Raw genomic sequence first — 22,319 nt, 5'->3', positions numbered from 1 at the left:
ACCTCTGAATAACTTTAGCCATTAGTGACTGATTCAAATGATGATTGACACATTGGTTAGGAAATGAAACGCCGGGATATAAATCCCAGCATACACCGCGGACGACTTCGCCTTTGGGGGAAAATCTAGTCGGCGGCTGCTTGCCTTAGTGCAAGACTTTGCGACTTAATGTTGATCCATAAATAAGGCGCACTGTATTATAAGGCGCATGGTCAGCTTTTGAAAAAAATAAAGGCTTTTAGGTGCGCCTTATAGTGCGGAAAATATGGTACTTTTTACAGGAAGTAACCAGTTCATGGTTTCCCTTAACCGCCTGGGTCGTCGGGGCACCACTTCCTGTAGTTTGTCATGGGCAAATACACCTGGGTGGCGCCGATCCCTCTCCAGGCTGGAAGTGACAAGAAACTGTAAATACTGTTTTTCAGTAACACGCTCAAGACTTTCTACAACAGAGTGGACCGGATTAAGGCCAAAATTCAACATCTGAAATAAGTCTGGTGCAAGGTGGGTACAAAGCATGACAAAGAAGCCAAAAGCAAAGTCAACTTGATTTAAAAATGAGTCCAGGCACGTATGATGGATGTAATAATATTTATTTTCAGTTCACAGTGCATACAAGAGGTGCGATTGCACCATCAACAAACACCTCATGACTGACCTCGGCTGATTTTTTTCCACGACGACAACATGCAAATGCGCACGGAATCGAAAAGTACCAGAGTTGTTACAAAACAAAATTGAATCACGTCTTCGCTGCTAATACATGGTTGAATATTTTTGGCGTACGAAATGTTTTGTTACCATATGAAAGGTACCTGCGCTCATTAATGCTACATTAGCACACTTTGCGAAATAGCAACAAGCGGCTGCCACACACAATAGCATGATTGTAAACAGTTCCCATCCTTTTTCCTGTTTCAGTAGTTCTTCGCTCACCTGTTGACTCTTACGGTTTACTTACAGCAGCCAATGAAAATATAAAATAGATTCTTCTACAAGGCAGACGATTTAAATACTACAATGTAATCCAATGCAAGGCAGAAAAAAATATATTTACGTCATTCTTTTGTTTTTTTTGATGGGTCTACGTGCTAAATAGAGTTAAATAGCAATAATTCTGAAGTAGATCTTTGTTTACATCCGAGTACTTAACATGCGTGCAGTAACAACATCATCATGGACCACATGGTTTATAGGTTAAAAACATTCAAAATTGGGTGTCAATGCTAATAAACAACAATCATATATTACTTATGTAAGATACATTTGAAAAGAAAAATACACGTTAGCTGAAAATATTCTAATCGTAGTTTGTCGTACTAAAATGAAAACCTCTGCGAAAGCATTTAAATGCCTTTTTTTGTTTTGTTTTGACCTATGGTTAAAAAAAAATCATGAACTCATGGAATAGAAAATGAAATCTATTTAGTATAAAACAAAGACAAGGCGCTACCCGTCTGAAATATTTCACCTGAGTTCACTTCAGGTCATTTGGTCACAAACACTCCAACGTTGTTTTTATTCATAAAACAATCAAACGATGAGTTTAACATTGCATAATACTGTACCCGGTATTTCATAAGGCACACACACGCACGCACACTCCACATGTGGCTTATTTCCATTCTAAACTAACTTGATTGTTCTTCAGTTTTTCAAGTAGTCAAAGTATTTTATATCTTTTGATCTGGAAATGTTTGCATAGTCATGAGAAGGTGTTTGCATGTTGTGGAAATGGGTCGCTTCTAGCCTCTGCCTTTTTTGGACTGGATAGATAAACGCTGAACCAGCCAGTGGCGGAGATCTGAGAAAGTGCCGGGCGGGCTGCTCTGAATCACGAAAAGGGAAAAGCACCAAATACAAAAAGGAATGGGAAGGGGGTCACATTTCGACCCCCAGTTTTTGTCTGAGTGTATGTATGCTAGAGGTAAGATCATGCCGATGAATCAGCCAAACTCTCCCCTCCTCCTCCCGAGTCCTCTAATATATTAAAACTCGGGTTTTCTTTGGACTCGGTCCCTCAAATCAAGTTGAGTAGTCGGACTTGGGCTGATTCGGGTCGGGCTTGATTTTTAAAACCGGATCTTACCTCTTATGCATGCTAGAGAGTACAATCAAACACCCCATCATCAGTGTCGGATTGGAAGCTGGAAGACAAGACTGTTGCCGTCTGATCTTCATCCTTTGTACAAGTAAGCTCTTTGTCCTCTCAATTCGGCACACAAGTACTAAAAAATTGTTGTTTTAGTATTCTCTCCCCCACACACACAGATATACTTCGACGTTAGGCTATCAATTACTATCGTGAGGAAAATAATGCTTCACTAGTAGTCTACTTAAGGCCAAGTTGGTCAGAACTCAGTTAATAGTTGCTTCTCGTTTTTTACTTGTAGCACCAAAATTTACAACTGATTGCTTCAAAGCAAAATACTTCAAGTAGTATGCAAGATGAATCTCTGATCGTTCACCATAGTAGCCTCTTTAAGGCTTACTTCTAAAGATTTGATACCCGCAACAGCAACTGATAAGAGTTTTGGTCACGTTCTGAGAAAGTGCCGAAAAAAATAGTTTAAGCAGTTCCTTTTAAGGGGCACTATGTAATATTTGACCAATAGATGGCACTGAATTGTGTAGTGCTATCAATAATGAGTGCTAAAAATAACAAGTAAGAATACAAACTAAAGGGACTCAAAGTGATCAAACCTCACCAATTTTGTTCTTGTTTTTTGCTCAGCCTTTCACAAGGTTTTTGGGGGTAACTGTTGCAGCAAGATGGCGGACAATCACGTCAGCTGCTTCTAGGTCAGCCTCATATTATGTCAATAAACACAAATTTCTCGACCTACTTTCCAACGGCAGATGCCAGGGCGGCAGCCGACTTGGGAAACCCGATTGAAGTGAATGGGCTCCATTCAATTACTTTTCAATTAATGCCCACCTTGGCCGCTAGGGGTGCCCAACTTAGTTAGCTCATTTCCAATAGCAGCTGCAATACCCACGACAGCCATTAGGGTTGCTTGACCTAAGAGAGCCCTGTTGTAACGTGCAAAAGTCTGTAATGGGTAAAAACTTGAGAGTTTGAGAAGACAAAGAGCTGACTCGTCCCCAAAAATGATAAAACGTACTTTAAATGGTAAAATAAATTGAGACAACTCAAGATGTAACAAGGACCCATGACCAGAGAGTGACATTGTAAGGGACAAAAAACCTTGTAGTTATCATTAAAGTGGATGACCTGAAGTGTGATGTACATTTTAAATCACGTCATCCGGAACAGAAATGTTTTGACCAACGTACTGCTCACAATGGACATTATGAGCGAGTAGGGAAGAGCTCCACAGACGATCTGTTAAGGCAAAATGAGGGAAGCACTTGTAAGCATTGTCCGAATCCAAACGCGTCCGCTTCCAATGTTATTTCATTTTTTGTGATGCTCATCGAAATATTCAGGGAACGAGTTTACTCATCAGAAAGTGCTAACGTCCTCCGCTTCGGTGAAATGTGACGACCTTTGACATGAGGACAGGATTGAGCCTTGTTACTTATGGTACGTGAAAAATGCAATATGGACGCTACTCTCAAAAATGCACAACTTGCAGATGACTATAAAGACAAAAGTCTTGGGACACAGATGAGACTTCCATTTCCTGTATATTAAATGGTGTCCCAATAGTTTTGACCATATACAGGTGCATCTCAATGAAGTAGAATATGCTCTTTTTTTCCTCCACATCAAAAAGAAGAGTAAAAAAAACGATAATTGATAGCATAGAAGAAGACTATGTCAGTTTCGATGACCAAGCTAGTTTGCCTGGCTGACCTTGCTATCAGTGTGTGATTTCTGTGTGAATGGGTAAGTGTGAAGCACATTGTAAAGCACTTTGGGAAGTCTTCAATGACGTGAAAAGGGCTATATAAGTGCAGACCCAGGCAACTGATATAGCTGATAGGCATCACATTTAAATTAAACACAACGACTTTATGTATTATTTAATTGGTAGAAAATATTAATTAACGAATTATTATTTTTTCCCCACCCACCTTAATCCTTTTTTCTTACTTTTAGCAAAACTGTACATTACGTCAGTGGTAAGGGAGGGAGGGCCTTGTTAAAAATTGACTTTATGCTAGTCACCACAATTATTTTCTTAAAGTTATTCGAGCGCATCCAAGTAATGCACATACTTGCATGTGCAACATGAAGAGCTTGACAGAGGCTGCAATGTGATACAAGCCAGAAGATGGCATCAGCGTGTAGAAATGGTCTAAATTCTGTACAGCACCTTTGAAAAAGTGAAACTGGAGTTTCCCTGATATTCTATTTTGTTGAGATGCACCTGCTAAAAGTATTGCCTTTCTTTTGCATCACATGAAGACATATTTTCCTGGGTAAGACCTTGGTATTGTTCACCAGTTTTTCCTGTTCGGGTTAGCCTCCGCCTATATAATGTCACATGACTCACTGAGGGCCTAGAATTCTTGGGCCTATTACGAGGGCTCTGTGTTTTTTCCGTGGTGCCCACTGTTGCAGTGGACCTGCGAGAGCTGAAGGCCACCTTGGAGGACGGGACCCACGCAGCACATGGATTCGATCTCCTCCAAGAGGCCGCGATCCTGCACCGCTGGACCCCCACTGGGACCAACCCCCGGCTTTGCCTCCGCATAGTCCTTCTCCCAAGGGACCTGCACAGAATGGCTGTTTCTCGCCCGGCTCTCCTTGCTAGCTTGCCTGTGCAGAGACTTTTCCTTGTAGTTCTTTACCGTCTCCTTGGACAGAACTTTCCTCCTGAGGATGCCCGTGGAGCCCGTCGGGTTGTGGGTGGGAACGGCTTCGCTGCTGGCGTGCGGCTCCGAACATGTACGGGGGCGGGATACCGGCGTCTGGGCTGCATTTGGGTAAGATGACATTGCTGGCGAACAGGAGAAGCGATCTGACGCTTGTTTGGCGTGTGGAGTGGGTGGGGGCGGTACTGAGGGTTTCTTTAGGCTGCTTTTGGTGGGCTGTCTTCGCGGGGACGGTGGGAGATGCTTGCCGTGGACGGCACTGTCGTCTTGACCCATGTTCCAGCCCCCTGCTTCCCCACCTCCATCGCAAGAATTTCCAATTGATGGAGGGCAGTCGCTAATGGCACTCTTCTTACTCTGAAAGATACCAACAAAGAGAAATTAAAGGGGAAGCCGACACAAAGGATTGTACAACAATAATAGATCGTGGGCCCCATAAATGTACCATAATTACAAGACGACATCTTTGGCTCCATTTTAAACACTGCGGTTTTTAATATGGTGCGGCTTATTTTTATGTTTTTGATGTGTCACCGAAGAAAATGGCGAGCAGTTCTCTCTTGGGTTGAGATCAGGAGTCTGGGCAGGCCTTGTCATTAATTTAATGTTTTATCTTTCAAGGAAATTCTTTACTTGTTTTGCTGTGTAACTTGGAGCATTGTCCTGCATGAAGACTGCAGGCTGGTAGGGTGATGAACGCAAATAAGGAACCTTGTGCAGTTAAAGAAGGTTTTTAAACACATTTGCATTCCCTCAGCCATGTAGATCTCCAAGAGACCTAACTCCTGCTGCAGAAAACTTGCTCCAAACCATGACACTTCATCCTCCAACTTTCACTGACTTTTTTTTAAACACTTTGGGTTTATTCTTTCTCCAATGTGTTGCCGAAAACAACGCTCCCCATCAGAACCAAATAAATCACATTTCACTAAAGTTAACTTTGTACCAGTTCTCCTCTGTCCACGTAACATGCTCCTCAGCAAAAGCTCAGTCTAGCTTTTAATTTGGATCTTTTCCTAATGAGGGGTTTGGTCACTGCAGTGTAAATCTTCAGTCCAAATGCTTTTAAACAGAGACACACTGTATGGCGAGATAGATCCTTACCATGTTCAGCATGGAAGTGGTGAGCAATTCCAGCTGCAGTGTGGAAATAATTACCCATTGATATCGTGCGCAGTGACCTGTCCTCTCTTGCGCTAGTCTTCCGTGGAAGACCAGCCTTCTTGGAGGGATTTCAATGAGTTTGTAGTTTTGTAAAATGAAATATTCTTGAAATCACAGGTTGGGAACGATCAACTTGTCTTGGCTGATAGGGTCGTCCCTTTCGTTTTGATCTGGAAAACCTGCTACCGGAGGCTTTCAATCACTTGAGAACCGCACACCATCTTGCAAAGTCAGTGAAACTGACAGTTAGAATGCCAGTTAAATAGGGGTTGTTTAAGCCAATCAGATGTGTTGTTTTATGTCTGCTTTCCAATAAATGAGTTTCTAGCCATAGGAGGAACGTGATTCCTTCCAGAGCTGATCTTGGAAGTAGACCTTGGAAGCACGCAACTCAAATGGAAGGTTTATAAAATTTCTGACTCAGTGCGTGTTCTTTTCTTTATCCAAATACAATCTCAGGTTTCACCTCGACAAACACTACTTTAGAGACAGGGCTATTACACCTTTTTCATGGCCAAATTCAAACACTTTTAAGGACTATCAAAGCCAATTTGCCATTTTCTACCAGTACCATTAAAAATACATTTACCACTGGGAAACGCTAACTTTATTTTTTAAACAGCCGTAATAAATGTCCATAATTTATACGTAATGCTTGCATTAATGCACATCACATTATTTCATTATACCCAATTTAGGTAGCATCCAGAAAATGGTTAGTAGAAAAATTAAGAGATTATAATTAAGCTAGTCATCTTCGGGAATTACTATTAATATGACTGGAGAAAGCCGACTCTCCCATTGTGAAGAGTTGGATCTCTTTTTTGCATACTTTGCAGCATGCTGTGCATGAATATATTCAACCTTTTTAGCTGTTGTGTGTATTTTTCGTTTTTTTAACCTTCGTTCTTTGAAATGGCAGCCTCCCGTGATGCACCTGTTCTCTTCAGCTCAACACATTTTTTAAGCAGACTCGTTTTATTTTTTTGGTTTGTGTTAGGTTTACGCAGGGTTTAAAATGTAATGAAGACCAGAATTTGTTGATTTTTATGACGGTTTAACCCCTTAGGCTTTAAATCTGGTTAGGCTCATACAAAGACAAAATAGATTTTTTTTTTTTAAGCATGCGGCTGTTATTAAGTTGTGCTCTGAAGTTTGTGATTCGTGGTCAACTTTATTTAAATTTATATTGTGTTAAAAAATGGAGCCAAGCAAAAAAAGCAAAACAAAACAATATGATTCCCCGAAGGTGGCAGTTACTTTGTTACTTGCTGTCCAATAAAAATGACATCATCGTTGCACCAACAAATCACGTTTTACTTGTTCACTAAAGCAGAGCCGTGACTGGTCCTTAGTTTTATGATTCAAAATGGCCGACCATCTAAGATAGAAGAAATAACTTTTTAAACTGCAATCATACTCCGGATGTTTTTTTGAACATATATACAGAAAAAATGTTTTAGAGTGAAGTTATAATTTATCAAAACTGGGACCCTAAAGGGACCGTGTATAGTAATTTGTGCATTCTAGTGGTACAAATTTAATTCAGTAAAAACAAAACGAAACGTTGATAAATGTTTTTAATTTTATTTAAAAAAATCATAAGCCGAAAAATTTAATTTTCATCTACATAGTGGAATCCATACCTAAGATAGCCGCCATGTTTGTCTGTCGTCTTGCTGCGACACTGTTCTTTGTTCGCATTAGACAACAGTGCCATCTAATAATATTACACACTGAATTTTTCGAGGCCAATGATAGTTTTAGGCAAGGGAAAAAATGTGTGTATTTAATTTATTGAAAACAATATTGTTCAGAAAGTGTAAAATAATTTCTTGCAAACAAAAGGAGTAATTTTCTGTGAATAATAAACTAATTTATTTTTGGTTCTCAGAATGTATTCAAAGAAAAAAAGTAAAAGTTCAGAAATGCATATTTGAATTTAAATGTATTTGCGCCGGGCTATAAGGCGCAATAAAAACCTGACAATGTTGCCAGAAATTCAGAAATCCGCCTTATAGACCAGAAAATACAGTATTTATCTGATGTATGTGTGTGTTGCACAGGCCTTTTTATTTGTTACCACTATTTATGTTAGTACATAGAATAATAAACCTGCACCAAATAAACTTGCTTATTATTTTCTTTTACTACCAGCAAAACAAATGTTAACACTAAAGTACAAAAAACACAAACATTTAGCTACAGGATCGTTTCAAATATATTTTTTTAAGAATTATTTATAACTTTTTAATAACTAAGAAAAGTTACTCGGAAAGATAGTTTTCTTCACTCTATTTGTTCTTTTTTATTTGTGATTGACTTCACACAGTATTTGTACAAGGCTGTATAGACTTCTACATTTGCTGTAGATACCGCACACATCGAGCGGTTTACGTGATGCGTGTCTCCTACCGGGGCCTGGTAGTCCAGATCCTCCAAAGACCTGAAGAAGTCCAGACTCTTGGCCGCACTCAGCTTGCCTTGCTCCAAAGTGCTGGTGTTGAGAGAGTCCAAGATCTCCTCCAGGAGGTTCATCTTGCCCGTCTGTGAAGAGTCCATGTCCAGCTCCAACGAGTATGAGTCGTCACTGTCCTCCGGGTAGGAGGGCGCATCGCCACTGTCTTCCGAAGAGATCCTACGGCAAAAACAATGGAACAAATATATAACCTCAATTCACAATTAAGTTTTTGCCCCCGCACTATAAGCTGCAGCATATTATAAGCTGCACCCCCCAAAATATATATATTGGCTCTTGGGAATTTTAACTCATTCAGTGCCATAATGTATAACCTTTTTGGGAAGTATCGTCCCTGAGTGTCAAAATGAAAAAACCTTTTTTTGGGTTTTATTTTAAAAAACAATTATTAAGGGGTTGGCGCTGCTCATCAGTAAGTATCAGGCCTCTGTGAATTTTAGTCTGACAAGTTACCATTAGATGACAGGAGTGGCTTTGATCAGAGCCCAACTTCCTAGTGTTGTTTCCTGTATTCAGCAATTGAGTGTGTAGTCGGACACTGGACAGGCAAAGTTAAGCAGTATGGTGAGAGTAGCGATGATATTGACATGTATACTAGACAGGTAATGCTTCAACAGCTTTTTTATTGATAAAAAAATGACATCCATCTGCTGGAATGCGATCGTCACGGTTATTGAAAAACAAAATTCTGAAGGCTTTGGCGCTGCTGATCAGTAAGTATCAAGCGTCTGTGAATGATTTAAGTATGATAAATTAACACTAGATGGCAGGAGTGGCTTTGTTCAGATCTTGGTCATCACACTTTGTGCCTTGTTTTGTTTCTTGCACGTATGACACTGTATGGAGTGTGCGGGGGGCCCATATGGCGTATGTGATGAGAAAAGAAAAGATAAGTAAAGACAGTTTAACGTTTTAAAGCTCAATTCTATCTAAAAAAAATGACAAAGTCCCTTCGTCATCGTTGGGAAAGAAAGAGAAGCTGTTTTGTGCATGTCCACAATCGTCATAACGACCCGAATCATGTGAACACAATACGGGTAACAACTAGTTCTCGTAATAACATGTTATTCTACAAGCAAAGTGCCCTTGTGTTCATGGAAAGCAGAACACCGCTTCCTCCTTCCACCTCGCACTCACGTCAGATCTCATTTACTCTTCTTGTCATTAGCTTACAAGCTTTACAAACCTATTTTTCGGGGGGAAAAAAAAATCACTATTTGCAGCTTGTTATCTGCAGGTAAAGATTTTTTTCTGTGCCAACTCGTTCGCGTTGCACTTGCGGTGCACACTTCATATGAGGGACTCAGCCCCGAATAAACCCCAAGCTGCGTAGTTTAGCCGAAACAAACAGTTCGACGACGAAGTACACATGACCGAAGTAAAGCTTCCCGTTTACTTGTGTAGTAATGCATACCTATAAATAATGTATACATTTCTAAACTTATCTACCGTATTTTCCGGTATATAAGGTGGACTGGCTTATAAGATGCACTTTTAAATTTTTGGCTAATTTCTGTTTTTTTTGTGCGCCTTAAAGTCTGGAAAATATAGTGCCTTACACAACAAAATCATCCATGGACTTGCTCCCTCATATCTTTCAGATTTAATTTCCACCTATGTTCCAGTCCGGAGCCCTCACTCTGAAAATGCTGGTCTACTAGTGATCCCAAGAGCCAAGAAGAGATCCGCAAGTTTGAGAGCGTTCTTCATTCGGGCCCCGGTGGTGTGTAATGCTCTTCCCCCTGAGATTCGATCTGCAACCTCAGTGGAACTGTTTAAATCTATGCTTTAAACACACTTCTATTCTATAGCATATGTATAACCTATATTTTATTTTGACAATATCTGTGTATTATTTGTTATTGCAACCTGGTCATCCTGGAAGGGGGATTACCTCATGTGCAATCTCTTCTCAAGGTTTCGTCCTTTTCGTCATGTTGAGGTTTTTGAGTTTTTCCTTGCCCTCATGGAGGTTTTAGATCAGGGGATGGTGTCATAATACTCTGTAGTTTGAAATAATCTATGGTCTGTGCAGCCCTTTGAGACTCTGTGATTAAGGGCTATAGAAATAAACATGACTTGACTTGACCAATGTATCAAAACAGTTTGGCCAAATTATCTTGTTGTACTGACAATCACCACTTGGGGACAGTACAACCATGACTAAAAAGAGAAGTCAACTTCAGAAAATGTATTTTAGGGACCTTTAAACTTCTTTTTTAAACCCAGAGGACTTGAGTGATGGAAAGTAGTACTTACTTGCTGGTGCTGTCCAGCTCTTCGTCGTCCAATCCGTAGTTGAGCTCTCGTGGGCCCAGCCTCATAGGAGAATTCAAGTTTTGCTGTAAGGTAAAATAAAAAAATAATAGAATACTATAAGACAATTCGATCTGGTGTTTCCTTGAGGGACAGTGCTTGTTTTATACGACCTGAACCCAAAGAGACACGATACTACATCAAAACAGGGTTAAGGATGATCATGTTCAGAAGCATTTTATCAAATGAAGCATTAAGTTGGTTGCTTTAACAATCGCCACAGTAACTTCTTGCCGTGTATCGTTTTTCTGACTTATCGCTACGCGGTGTCATTTAGTGGCCCTGTGGGCTTAATAAGCGACCTGTGTAACATTTTAAATACGGGTTCAATAGAAGACAGCATCTTTTACACTTCCTCCATCTGCTTACGAACGAGGCCACCGCCACCACGAGGGGATTCTCTCCTCCCCTTAACACTTCTTCTTTGACATTTCTCTCACAGAGAAAACAAACGCCAAGATACGTAGGATTTTTCAGCACTGTTTTAAGCACGTCATAAAATGCAAGAAAAAGACAAAACACCTCAGGGAGGTACGTAAGTTCAAGTGGGTTCACTCAAGTGCAGAGGTGGGTTTTACTTAAGTAAAAGTACTCTTAATTCTGAAACATACGACTCAAGTTGAAGTAAAATGTAGTCATCCAAAAAAACACTCAAGCATTGAGTAACTGAAGCAAAGTCTAATTCATTGATTCATTGCGATCATCAAAGTGCATCCAATCAACAATAAATGGTACACAAATGTCTGTGTGAAGCAACAGCTATATACACTGCGCAGACAGTTCACAGATCCCTTAACCACCAGGGCAATTTACAGTGTCTCGTTTGCCCGCGTCCCTGCGTCCTAGACGCATCATTTTTGCTGGGGACGCAGTGTCGAATCAACGTGCGTCCCGGGGACGCAACTTTTTCGACGCAAAATTGTCATTATTACGCGATTACTTTTATTTTTAACAAAGATTTACCGCACTCCAAACTTTTCGTCAGGCGGATCCGCCATTGTTGTTTTGGTCTCGCGGTTCGAGTTCGTGCTGGCGAAACAATTTGGACCGGCCAATCAACCTGCTGTGCATGTTTTCGTCTGCACGCCGATCTCGGCAAACAAGATCTCGTTTCTTCGAGATTACGTCATTGTTGTGGTGGTTGTTGTCGATTTAGGGTGAAAATCAACACAAAATTGGTAATTTCTTCAGTGTCAGTAATAAGTCGAAACATAACGTCGAAAGTGATAACAACGGCAATAATTCCGGCACGAAAAAACGGCGGAGATATTCTTCGGAAGATCGCAAGGAAAACACGAGAGGCTAGGAAAACACGTAGGTTGAAGCGAACGACTCGACGAAAGAAAATATACAAAATAATACTCCTAAACAAGATAAGGACTTTTCTGCCAAAATGGACTTAATTTCATTCCTGGTTACTCTATGAGGATGATGATAATGGATTGGACCTTGAGAAGGCAAAGGCGTGACAGCAAACCACTAAGAATATATGAACTGAAAAATAAGTGATAACTGCTTTGTATAACCAATTAACTGTGATGATTAAAACTGCATGAATATATAGACTAATATTTCAGCAATATTATTTTGTATAATTTACAATATTGTGAACTGAAAAATCTGAAGTGATAACTGCTTTGTATTACCAACTAGACAATTCCCACGGCAATTGTAAGAGTTGTGATTGATCTGGAAGATGATACGGGGATCAAGCATAAAGTTTTTAATTGGGAGATCTGTATTTGTAAATTTTTACTTAGTTCTCTGGATGATGATCCCGGCATGTATATATAACCCCGGTTGTTAGCATTATGAGTTAGCATACAGTTTTCAACTCAGAGCGATGTTTCTGTCATTTTTAACTTGGTTCTGTGGGGGGACTCCACCCCTCCACACCCCCCTGGTACTGGCAAGTTCATTTTTGCCTTGTGGAGGTCTAAAAAACACATTCATGGTAATAACATAGTAATAACACTGTTATTACCAGCTCAGTAGCCTAGATGGTAAGGCGCCCGCTTTGAGACTGGGAGGTTCGGGTTCGCGCCCCGGCCGAGTCATTCCTAAGACTTAAAAAGTGGTCGGCGGCGCCCTCTGTTGGCTGCGGCTGCATCGGCTCGCTACAACGGGTCAGGTGCAATCGACATTTCGTTCTGTGTACATTGTTACACAGAATGACAATACAAGGAAATTATTATTATTATTATTATTATTATTACACATTAAAAAATTTAAAAGGTACATGTTCGAAAGGAATGAGCCATTCTATCTGAATTGGCCCATCCAGAATGCATTGAGCCCATTCAATTTGCTGAGTCATTAGCATGATAGCATTAGAGTAATTTTTCAGCATGAAGAAGTTAACATTTAGCCGTTAGCATCACTTTTTAGCATGTATCCATTAGCATAACTCCTCAGTTTTTACTGCTTACAGCACTTGGCAATGTAGTTGTGCCTTGCTGAAGCAATCACAACTAATTAACTGTGATGATTAAAACTGAATGAAAATATAGATTAATATAATTATTTCCGCAAAAATATTTTGTATAATGTACAATATTGTTGTGAACTGAAAAATCTTGAAATGATAACTGATTTGTATTACCAATAAACTGTGATAATTAAACCTGAATGAATATATAGATTTATATTATATATTTGTCGCCGATTTACAATTTCAACCGCGATAACACTAAATTTTGGGGACCCATAGATCTCTGTTGGGACCCGTAGATTTTTGAGCATGCGAGTCCCCGGGACCCATCACTTTTCACAGGTAAAATGAACACTGGGATTTCAAGTTTCTATTCGAAACCCTCTACATATGGAAGGATCGGTCCTCGTCAGCAGACACGAGTCACGGGTCAGACAAACAGACGGAGGTCTCCCTACAATTTTGCTTTTCCCAAAACTTTCTCGCAAAGAGTTCCTCGAGGGCGGGCGTCTGAACTGGCATGCTCGACGAAGGGAAAAATGGCGTTTAGGAGCGCGCAGGCACCCGCAGTTAAATATAGACGAGCCCCCGGGCTCCACGGCGCAGGCGAAAACTTAACAAAGAGGAGGCGCATTAGCAGCCTGCCGTGCCATTAGCTTCTTGCTGTGTGCTAATAGTGAAATGAAAGGTGCAAATAAAGAAGAGCTCCCTCAGTCTCAGATTGTCATTCACTTCTGTCAAGACTCAATAAATAAATACATTTAAGAAAAATAAGACTTAGCAAGTCAGCCAACCTGGTAAACGCATTCACTGCACTACAAAAAATAAATTCTTACCCCTTGTCAGAAATCTGTGCTCACTTTAAAGCACAGGTGTCAAACAGGCAGCCCGCGGGCCAGATCAGGCCCGCTAAGGGATTTAATCCGGCCCGCGAGACAACACTCAAAGAAGCGCAACAGAAAAACGAGCTGCAGGTTGAAATGTGTCAACTTGATGTTGCCAAAGCCAGGTGCCTCGAACAAACTTAACTTCCTTTTTTTCCTTTTGTCCCTTTTCTCTTTCTCTCTTCATACCCTTTGCGCTTTCTTTTCTCTTTTCTCTCCTTCCGTCTTTCTATTTCTCTTTGGATTTCTTTCTTCCTCTCCCTTTCTTTTCCCCCTCTCTCACGACTTTTTATCTTTTGGTTCTCATGTTCTCTCCCTCTCTCTCTTTTTCTTTCTTTGTCCCACCCTCTCTCCATATCCCTCCCTCTTTCTCTTTTTACTTTATCTCTCTATTTCTTTAATCTACTAGTCCGGCCCCAGACAGAATGTTTGTTCTATCGTGTGGCCCCCGAGTTAAAATGAGTTTGACTCCCCTGCTTTAAAGGGACAGTGCGTAATATTTGACCATTACATGCCGCTGTATTGTATAGTGCAACCCTATTCTATGCAATCTCCTTTGCAAGTGTTTAACATTAAAAACAGAATAAACGCATGAATATATTATCTTGCTTTTTAAAGAAAATAAGAAAAAACATCCTTAATACAAGGACTAATTGTGATCTGATCTACAGAAATGAGTCACAGTGAGGCAAATGTCAGATTTGGTTTTTGCTATCAATGGAAAGTATAAGAAATTATCTTTTTGTCATGGTTGCCATGGCGCCCAATTGGCCCAACCCATGTGGCGCCAGCTGCGGTTCGTTGACAGATTGGCTTTCCTTCTATTTAAGCTCGGTGCTCTCACTCACCCTTTGTCAGTCCGTCAATGAACCTCGGCACCCACAAGACATGGGTTTTGACTCTGTCCGGTTTCCGGTTTGTGTATCCTGTCCGATATCGATCCCGTCTGTTTCGCCCTGTTTTGATCAGTCTCCGGTCTCCAGTGTCTAGTATCGTTCCTGTGTATGTCATCCTGTCAGTTTTCTGTCTCCAGTCTCCTATATCTGTTATTGATCCCGTCAGTCCCATTCTGTCCGTTATCGACACCATCTGACTCGTGTAACTGGTATCGATCTCGTTGGTCTTTTGCTTCCTGTTGTTCCACGCCAGACTGCTGTCTTTCCTCTTCCGCCCAGCAATAGCCGAATCACTGGCGTTTGTGTTAATGTGCATGACTGCACACACAGCTTGTGTGAGAAACGTCACGCATTTGGGTTCTCCTCCAGTTCCGGTTCATGACACTTTCAAATGATACCATAGTAAAATCTTTATACTTGCCATTGATTCATTGGACTATTATGATCATATTTGGGTAAGAGAAATGCTTTTTTTTATTATTATTACACTGTCTAGAGCATGTACATGTTTAAGTCAAGTAATCTTTATTTGTTGTTTATTTGAGACGCCCTTAATCCCGCAAAGGGCTGCACAGACCACAGACCATTGCAAACTACGGACTATGATTACACAATCCCCTGATCTAAAACCTACATGAGGGCAAAAACTTGAACATTCAGGGAAAAAAATGGAATACATTCATCAAATATTATTCATCGCCTATTATGTCAATGTTGCCATATGGCATCGTTGAGCTTTGGTTGTAGTCAAAATGTGTGTGATAGCAGTCTTGAGTGTATTGTCATCCTTCAGCACAAGTTTAGTACAACTCAAAGAGGTTTGGCATAAAACAAGAGTGCAAATGTAACAGTTAAGAGCAACAGTATATATACTATGTAGTATACAATCCATTCTTCTACACCTCACTTTAACCGCACCCACATCAATCTCGAAGATATCTCTTTCCACTCCACCAGTTTTTCCTTTGCTTTCTCACTCACAAGCACAGCCACTCCTTCTTTGGCATGTCCAACCGTAATTCCAGACTTTCTACCATACATACCTCCAAGCTGTAATTCACCCTTTCCTTTCATCTTTGTTTCACTCAAAGCTAACACATCAACCTTCGTTTTAGTCATCGTCCTTCCGATCTCCTCTTTCTTACACTAAGTCGCTTTACTTCCACATCCTCTCACATTTAGTGACCCTATAACTAGGGTTTGCGGGACCTTTCGGTCTCCCACCCCCCTTTCTTTGCCTTGCTGTCTCTTAGGGAGTAGAGATAGAGAGGAGAGGATCCCCGAGACCCTCGCTCCCTCCACTTTAGTCGGCTCTCACGACACCCAGCGGACCATGGTGGGAGAATTCTCTCACCTCTCAGGAGGAGAGGGCCCCTCACCACAGGTGATAGGAATGAGTGGAGAGGTGTTGTAAAAGGATAGTGGGATGTTTGGACGCGTTCTAAGGGATGAGCAGGGCACCTGTATGACGCGGCAGGGGTAAACCAGTGAAAGCTGTCGGGCCCTGCTGTTAAACAGAAGAGTGTGTTGTGTCACTCTGACATAGCCGCTTTCTTGTGGCCCGTTTCAACTGCAGGGACGAAACCATGACCAACTTAGGTGCCTAACTTGTTTGGATGTGTGTTTTTTTTTTTTGCCATTTTTTTCCCCCCTTTTATTTTCTTTGTTATTGTACGTGTTTGTCTTGCTGTCGGTCACCCCTCTTGAGGGATATGACCAAGGTAGGTAGATAGATATATACATAGATATTATACAATATGCAGGTGATTACGTAGGACAGTGTTTTTCAAACTTTTTTGAGCCAGGGCATTTTTTTTGCGGCACAACACTAACCAAAAATGTTATACAATGACACGGAACAGTATGTTTAATTACAATATCATTTAGAATACCCCCAGTTTTTACAGCACAGACACTTGACAATGACATATTTGCAGAAAATGATTCATAAATGTTTTATAAAATTTTAAATTTTAAAAAGTGACATTGGATAATTTCTAACGGCACACCTGACAATCTTTCACGGCACAGGGGTTGAAAATCACTGACGAAGGGTATATATATATATATATATATATATATATATATATAGATAGATAGATAGATAGATAGATAGATAGATAGATAGATAGATAGATAGATAGATAGATAGATAGATAGATAGATAGATAGATAGATAGATAGATAGATAGATAGATAGAGAGAGAGAGAGAGAGAGAGAGAGAGAGAGAGAGAGAGAGAGAGAGAGAGAGAGAGAGAAAGGGTTAAACTGAAAAAAGCCACTCTTAAAAGCAAAACAATCTGCCAATGAGGTAAGATTTCTTTTTCAAGTGGTCAGTGCTCCAATCTCAAACTCATGTGTGCAAATGATGAAATGACAGTTCTGAGGGCTTCGCAAAGCGCCCCCCCAAACGTTTCCCCGCTTCTGATGCAAGACATTAGCGTTCATTCCGGATTAGAAGAAGAAAATCAAACCGTCGGCATCCCTTAAGTTGCATGCATCACAAGGAACTAACTTTCCTCCTGCGTGACCGTTTAAGAGGGACAACTTTCTCTGTGGCGAGGCCAAACTCTTACGGGCCTTGAAAGTCCACCTTGCATTATGCATTTCATAGGATATTTCAGAGCAGCCACTGATCTCACAGATTGGCAGCGTATGACAAGAGATACCGCTAAAATGCAAACAAACCTTGGGGAGAGGCAAGAAGTGTGGCCAAGTCCGCCGGTTTAAGAGCGGCGCGTTCCAAAGAGGAAAAAGCGCCTTCGTCTGTCCAACTGGCCTGTTCTAAAAGCGCACTTTAAAAAAAAACGGGCGCAGTATAGAAAAGAAAGAAAACGTGAGGCGGGCTTTTTCCGTTTTACCCCTTATTGACCAAGTACCAAACAGGCCGCTTGTAAATTTTTTCTAAGTTTGGCCATAAAAGAGTGAGAAATAAGGTTATGAGTGGTTACTTTTGGTCCTTTTTTTATTAGAACAAACCAAACTTTGAATATCTGACAATAGCTACCATAAATATGTGTTAAGACAATGTGATAACAGTTTAAAATGAAACATGAACAAAAAACGGACTTGGATTTTTCAGGATTCTATTAGTATCGAACAAGGGAGGGCAAATATTTGAAGTCAGGGGCCACATTGGGTTGAGAAAATTGGATCCTGGAGACCTATCCAATTTTGCCATGATACATTTCTTTAGATTTGTTTTAAAATAAATTAGTTTGATTAAATTGGTTCCAAAACCGTCAAAATTAAAGCAAAATATTTTATAAGGTCCCAGTTTTAAGCACTAAATTTGATATTTAGTTTTGTAATATTACTGTAGTTATATCTTTTGGTATTTTTTAGAACTGCTGTAGTAATATTTTGTAGTATTTCAGCAGTGGTATTTTTGTAGAATTCCTGAATTATTTCTGTAGTATTTCTAAAGTACTTTAATAGGAGAATATTTGGAGTATATCTGGGATGTGGTGCATGTAGACCTCAGGCTGTAATATTCCCCCCTCTGGTATAGGACAACTAAAGGGACCTATCTGTTTCCTTTTTCCCCCAAGCTTTTTTCTTGCTTCCCCCCGAGATGATTTTTTTTCTTGATTTTTTCTTCCCCCCCGCCCCTAGCTTTTAACTTCTGTTTCATGCTTTCTTTCTCTCTCTTTATTATACGCCCCCCCTTATTTACCCACCTTTTAAGTCATTGGTGTGCATACTGTTAATGCAATACCTACTCACTGCCGCCAGATGGCACTTTGGTTCCAGTCAAGAGGAGCAGATGAGTGACATAGCTGTCGGCCCTGCCTACTATATTTGCACGTCTTTGATTCATTCTGAATTTAGGATATTAAAACAACATTATTGGATGTTTTAATAGATCATCAATGGCGTGCAAAAACATTTCAAGGGGAAGATGGTAAAAGGAGAAATAAAAGACGCTTCACTGCATCTGCCCATTTCTGTATTGAAGTGTAAATATAACAATAATCAATGAAATACACGAATGAAACAATAATATTTAGGAAATTATTGTATTATGTTAAATGCAATTTCATCTTATTTTGTATTTTTTTTACTTAAAAAATATTATTTTGAGCATCAAGTTTAAAACAGATACAAAATTAAGTACTACAATGCATATTAATATACGTTTGCTGGTATTTTAAAAAGATTAGTATTTGTAAAGTGAAATTTGTAATTGTCCACAAAATTTACCACGTATAGTTTAATACTTATATTTAATGATCCTTTTATGAATAAATTTTGAACCTATGTATCAACAAAACAACCTAATCATGATTAATATTTGGAAAATAAATATTCATTTTTTTTAAGATTAATATTTTAGTAAAGTGGCAAGTTGTAATTTTTTACAAAGTTGTACTTGTTCATAATACTTGTAGTTAATGGTCTTTTTATGCAGAAATACTTAAACTATGTATTCACAAGACATTCGAACCTTGTTTAATTTTTGTAAAATAAATATTTGTATTTTTTCCGATGTGTTCTATATTGTCTGTAAAAATAGTAGCTGTGGAATTTTAGATACGCTTTTTACACATTTTTAACACCCTATTTTCTATTTTCAACATTATTTATTATATTTTCAATACATTTAATAATAATTACTATTTATTATTTTTGTTGTTGCCAAATGAAACTGTGAATATATACAAAATATATATATATATATATATATATAAATTATATGCACCGCTTAGGGTCGCGGGTGTGCTGGAGCCCATCAAAGTTATCTTCAGGCAGTGGCCAGGGGACACCCTGAACTGGTTGCCAGCCAGTCGCAGGGCACACAGGGACAGACAATTCGCTCGCTCATTCACACCTGCGGACAATTTGGACCGGTCAATCAACCTGCTGTGTATGTTTTTGGAATGTGGGAGGAAACTCGAGTGCCCGGAGGAAACCCACAAAAGCACGGGGAGAACATGCAAACTCCACACAGGAAGGTTTGATCTCGCGACATCATCACAATAACCACTGCGCCGCCGTGCTGCATACACACACACACACACACACATTATATATATATATATATATATATATATATATATATATATATATATATATATACAGCATATATGCAGACATGCATACAGACACAGCCAGATTATTTTCCAGATTAGAGTACATGTCAAGTTTTGTGTACACATTATATTGTCTGTGTCCACTCGCCATGAATATATGAGCTGTCTCTTCCTGAAAGAATTCGCAAACATCGGCAAGCATGCATTTATTCAATTCTAGCTTGCTCACACTCTCACACACACGCCTGCGTGCACAGGCCCCACAGTGAGCTCCCTCTCCATCTGCGCATATTTCACAACATTCTGGGTTCTGCGCAAGGGGACCTGGGCCGAGTCTGCTGCTTGATTGTCCGTAACTTGGTCTAGGACACCTCTGCTCTTTCTTCTACTGTCACTTTGTTCCCAGTGACAGGCATAACAATGTATAACAAATACGTCTGCCGTTGCCAGCTAGCCTAACGCAGCCAGGCGAAATCGCATCCCGAACATTATCCAACATCCTCAACGGGCTTTCGAGAGCCGCCGCTTACACAGAGGGAGCCAAAACAGTGGCGGCGGATGTTTGAAGCCAGCAGCCTTGATTTGATCAAACCAAAGCATTCCTCCTACATTCCTAATCAACAAGCTTTCCAAGAGGCAAGGATGGATTGTGCATCCGCTACGCGCACACATTAGGGCAGTTCATTCATCTCAACTTTTCTAGGCAAGAGTTTCGGTGGTTTGCCAAAAAAAAAAGGATCTTTGGGAGATTGGAATGGTTCTTTATCAGATAGTGCTTTTGAAGGTTGTGCTGCTACTGAATGCTTGTCAAGTCACACTGTAGGCCAATGCAGCAGAGCAAAGTCACTCTTTCAGAGCATGTGCTTACTAACATTTTTTGAGTGTGTTGGAAACTCTACATCTAATCCAACCTAAATCCCAATAAATACCAGCAACATTCATACACATCTGCTTTTGTGTGGTCTGCTCTCGTGGGTTGTCATGTCAAAAGACTGACCTGAGGACAATTACAGTCCGTGATCAAATTTTTACTGTCCCTGTTATGAGATTAATATAATGTGGCCCGCCAGTAATGTTAAACGAAGTATAAAATAAATTTGTACAAAAATAAATTCATCATTTCATCAGAGTTTTAGCCCACCCCATTTCCAACATGGCGACTGTAAATAAGTCAAGTCATGTTTATTTGTATAGACCTTAGTCACAAAAAGTGTCTAATAGCTGCACAGACCACCATTACAACATCCCCTGTTCAGAAACCTACACGAGGGCAAGAAAAAACCCAAAACTTCAGCATGAGAGAAATGAAAATAAGAAAAGTTGACTGTGAGGGGCTGCCAGTCCCAGGACAAGCAGAAATCTGAGTATTTTTATTACTAAAATCCAAAACTGCGTCTGCTTAATCTGCCAAGAGAATGTGGCTGTTTTCAAAGCATATAATATCAAGAGGCACAGCCAGACAAAACATGCTGATCACAAAAAGCCAAAAAGCTAACTGAAGCTGTTTTAATGGCAGAACAGCTTCTTTTCACCAGACCATCCGAGTCAAATGAAAATGCTACAGAGGAGAGCTACAAGGTCACAACGCTGATCGCCAAGCACTGCAAACTTTTCAAAGAGGGTGAATTTATTAAAGACTATTCAAAGAATGCCATGGTGAATAGCCAGCCCAGACCGTTTTCAGTTTACCAAATCTGGCCTGCTTTTCTGACATTGAAAGTGAAAAGAGAAAGGTAGGACAAAAGAATGCTCGAATCAATAGGCAAAAGTTTTACAAAGTAGTGCTTCAAGACTGGTCTAAGTTGTGATTACATGCAATGAAAAAAGCCCATCGTAACAATAGTGCAATAAAAACTAGTTCAATCATATTGAACAGCAAAAAAATGGCCATCCATCCATCCATTATCTGCACCTCTTATTCTCAGTAGGGTGGCGGGGATGCTGGAGCCCAACCCAGCTATCCTCAGGCAGTGGGCAGGAGACACCCAGAACTGTTTGCCAGCCAGTCGCAGGGCACACAGAGACGTACATCTCATTTGCTCATTCACACCTAGGGACAATTTGGACCAGCCAATTAACCTGACATGCATGTTTTTGGAATGTGGGAGGAAACCGGAGTGCCTGGCGGAAACCCATGCAAGCACGGGGAGAACATGCAAACTCCACACAGGAAGGTTTGATCTCATGACCTCAGAACTGAGCAGGGGACGCGCTGGTGTGCTGCTTCAAAAATTGCCAAATACGTAAAAAAAAAGAGATGAAGAAACAATTTTCAATGCAACTCGCAAGATAGAATACATTTAAAGGATAAAATTACTTATAACCTTTTT

General features: G+C 40.1%; 1 protein-coding gene across 2 annotated transcripts in view; it reads right to left on the bottom strand.

Annotated features, from left to right (window-relative positions):
- Positions 1-574: 574 nt before the first annotated feature.
- dennd1b (DENN/MADD domain containing 1B) overlaps positions 575-22,319 on the bottom strand; it is a 228,040-nt gene continuing 206,295 nt past the window's right edge. For both annotated transcript variants that reach the window (XM_088349467.1, XM_088349468.1), the window contains 3 exons: positions 10,688-10,770; positions 8,365-8,587; positions 575-5,142 (listed from right to left, as the gene is read on the bottom strand). In XM_088349467.1, coding sequence (XP_088205593.1) covers positions 4,489-5,142; positions 8,365-8,587; positions 10,688-10,770 — 960 coding nt within the window. In that variant the 3' untranslated portion in view covers positions 575-4,488. The remainder of the gene's footprint in view (positions 5,143-8,364; positions 8,588-10,687; positions 10,771-22,319) is intronic.

The sequence above is a fragment of the Urocampus carinirostris genome, chromosome 12 (assembly GCF_059441175.1).
Source record: "Urocampus carinirostris isolate Australia breed hairy pipefish chromosome 12, RoL_Ucar_1.0, whole genome shotgun sequence".
NCBI lineage: Eukaryota > Metazoa > Chordata > Actinopteri > Syngnathiformes > Syngnathidae > Urocampus > Urocampus carinirostris.
The sequence above is the reverse complement of the archived record's forward strand: the minus strand, read 5'-3'. Positions and strand labels throughout refer to the sequence as shown.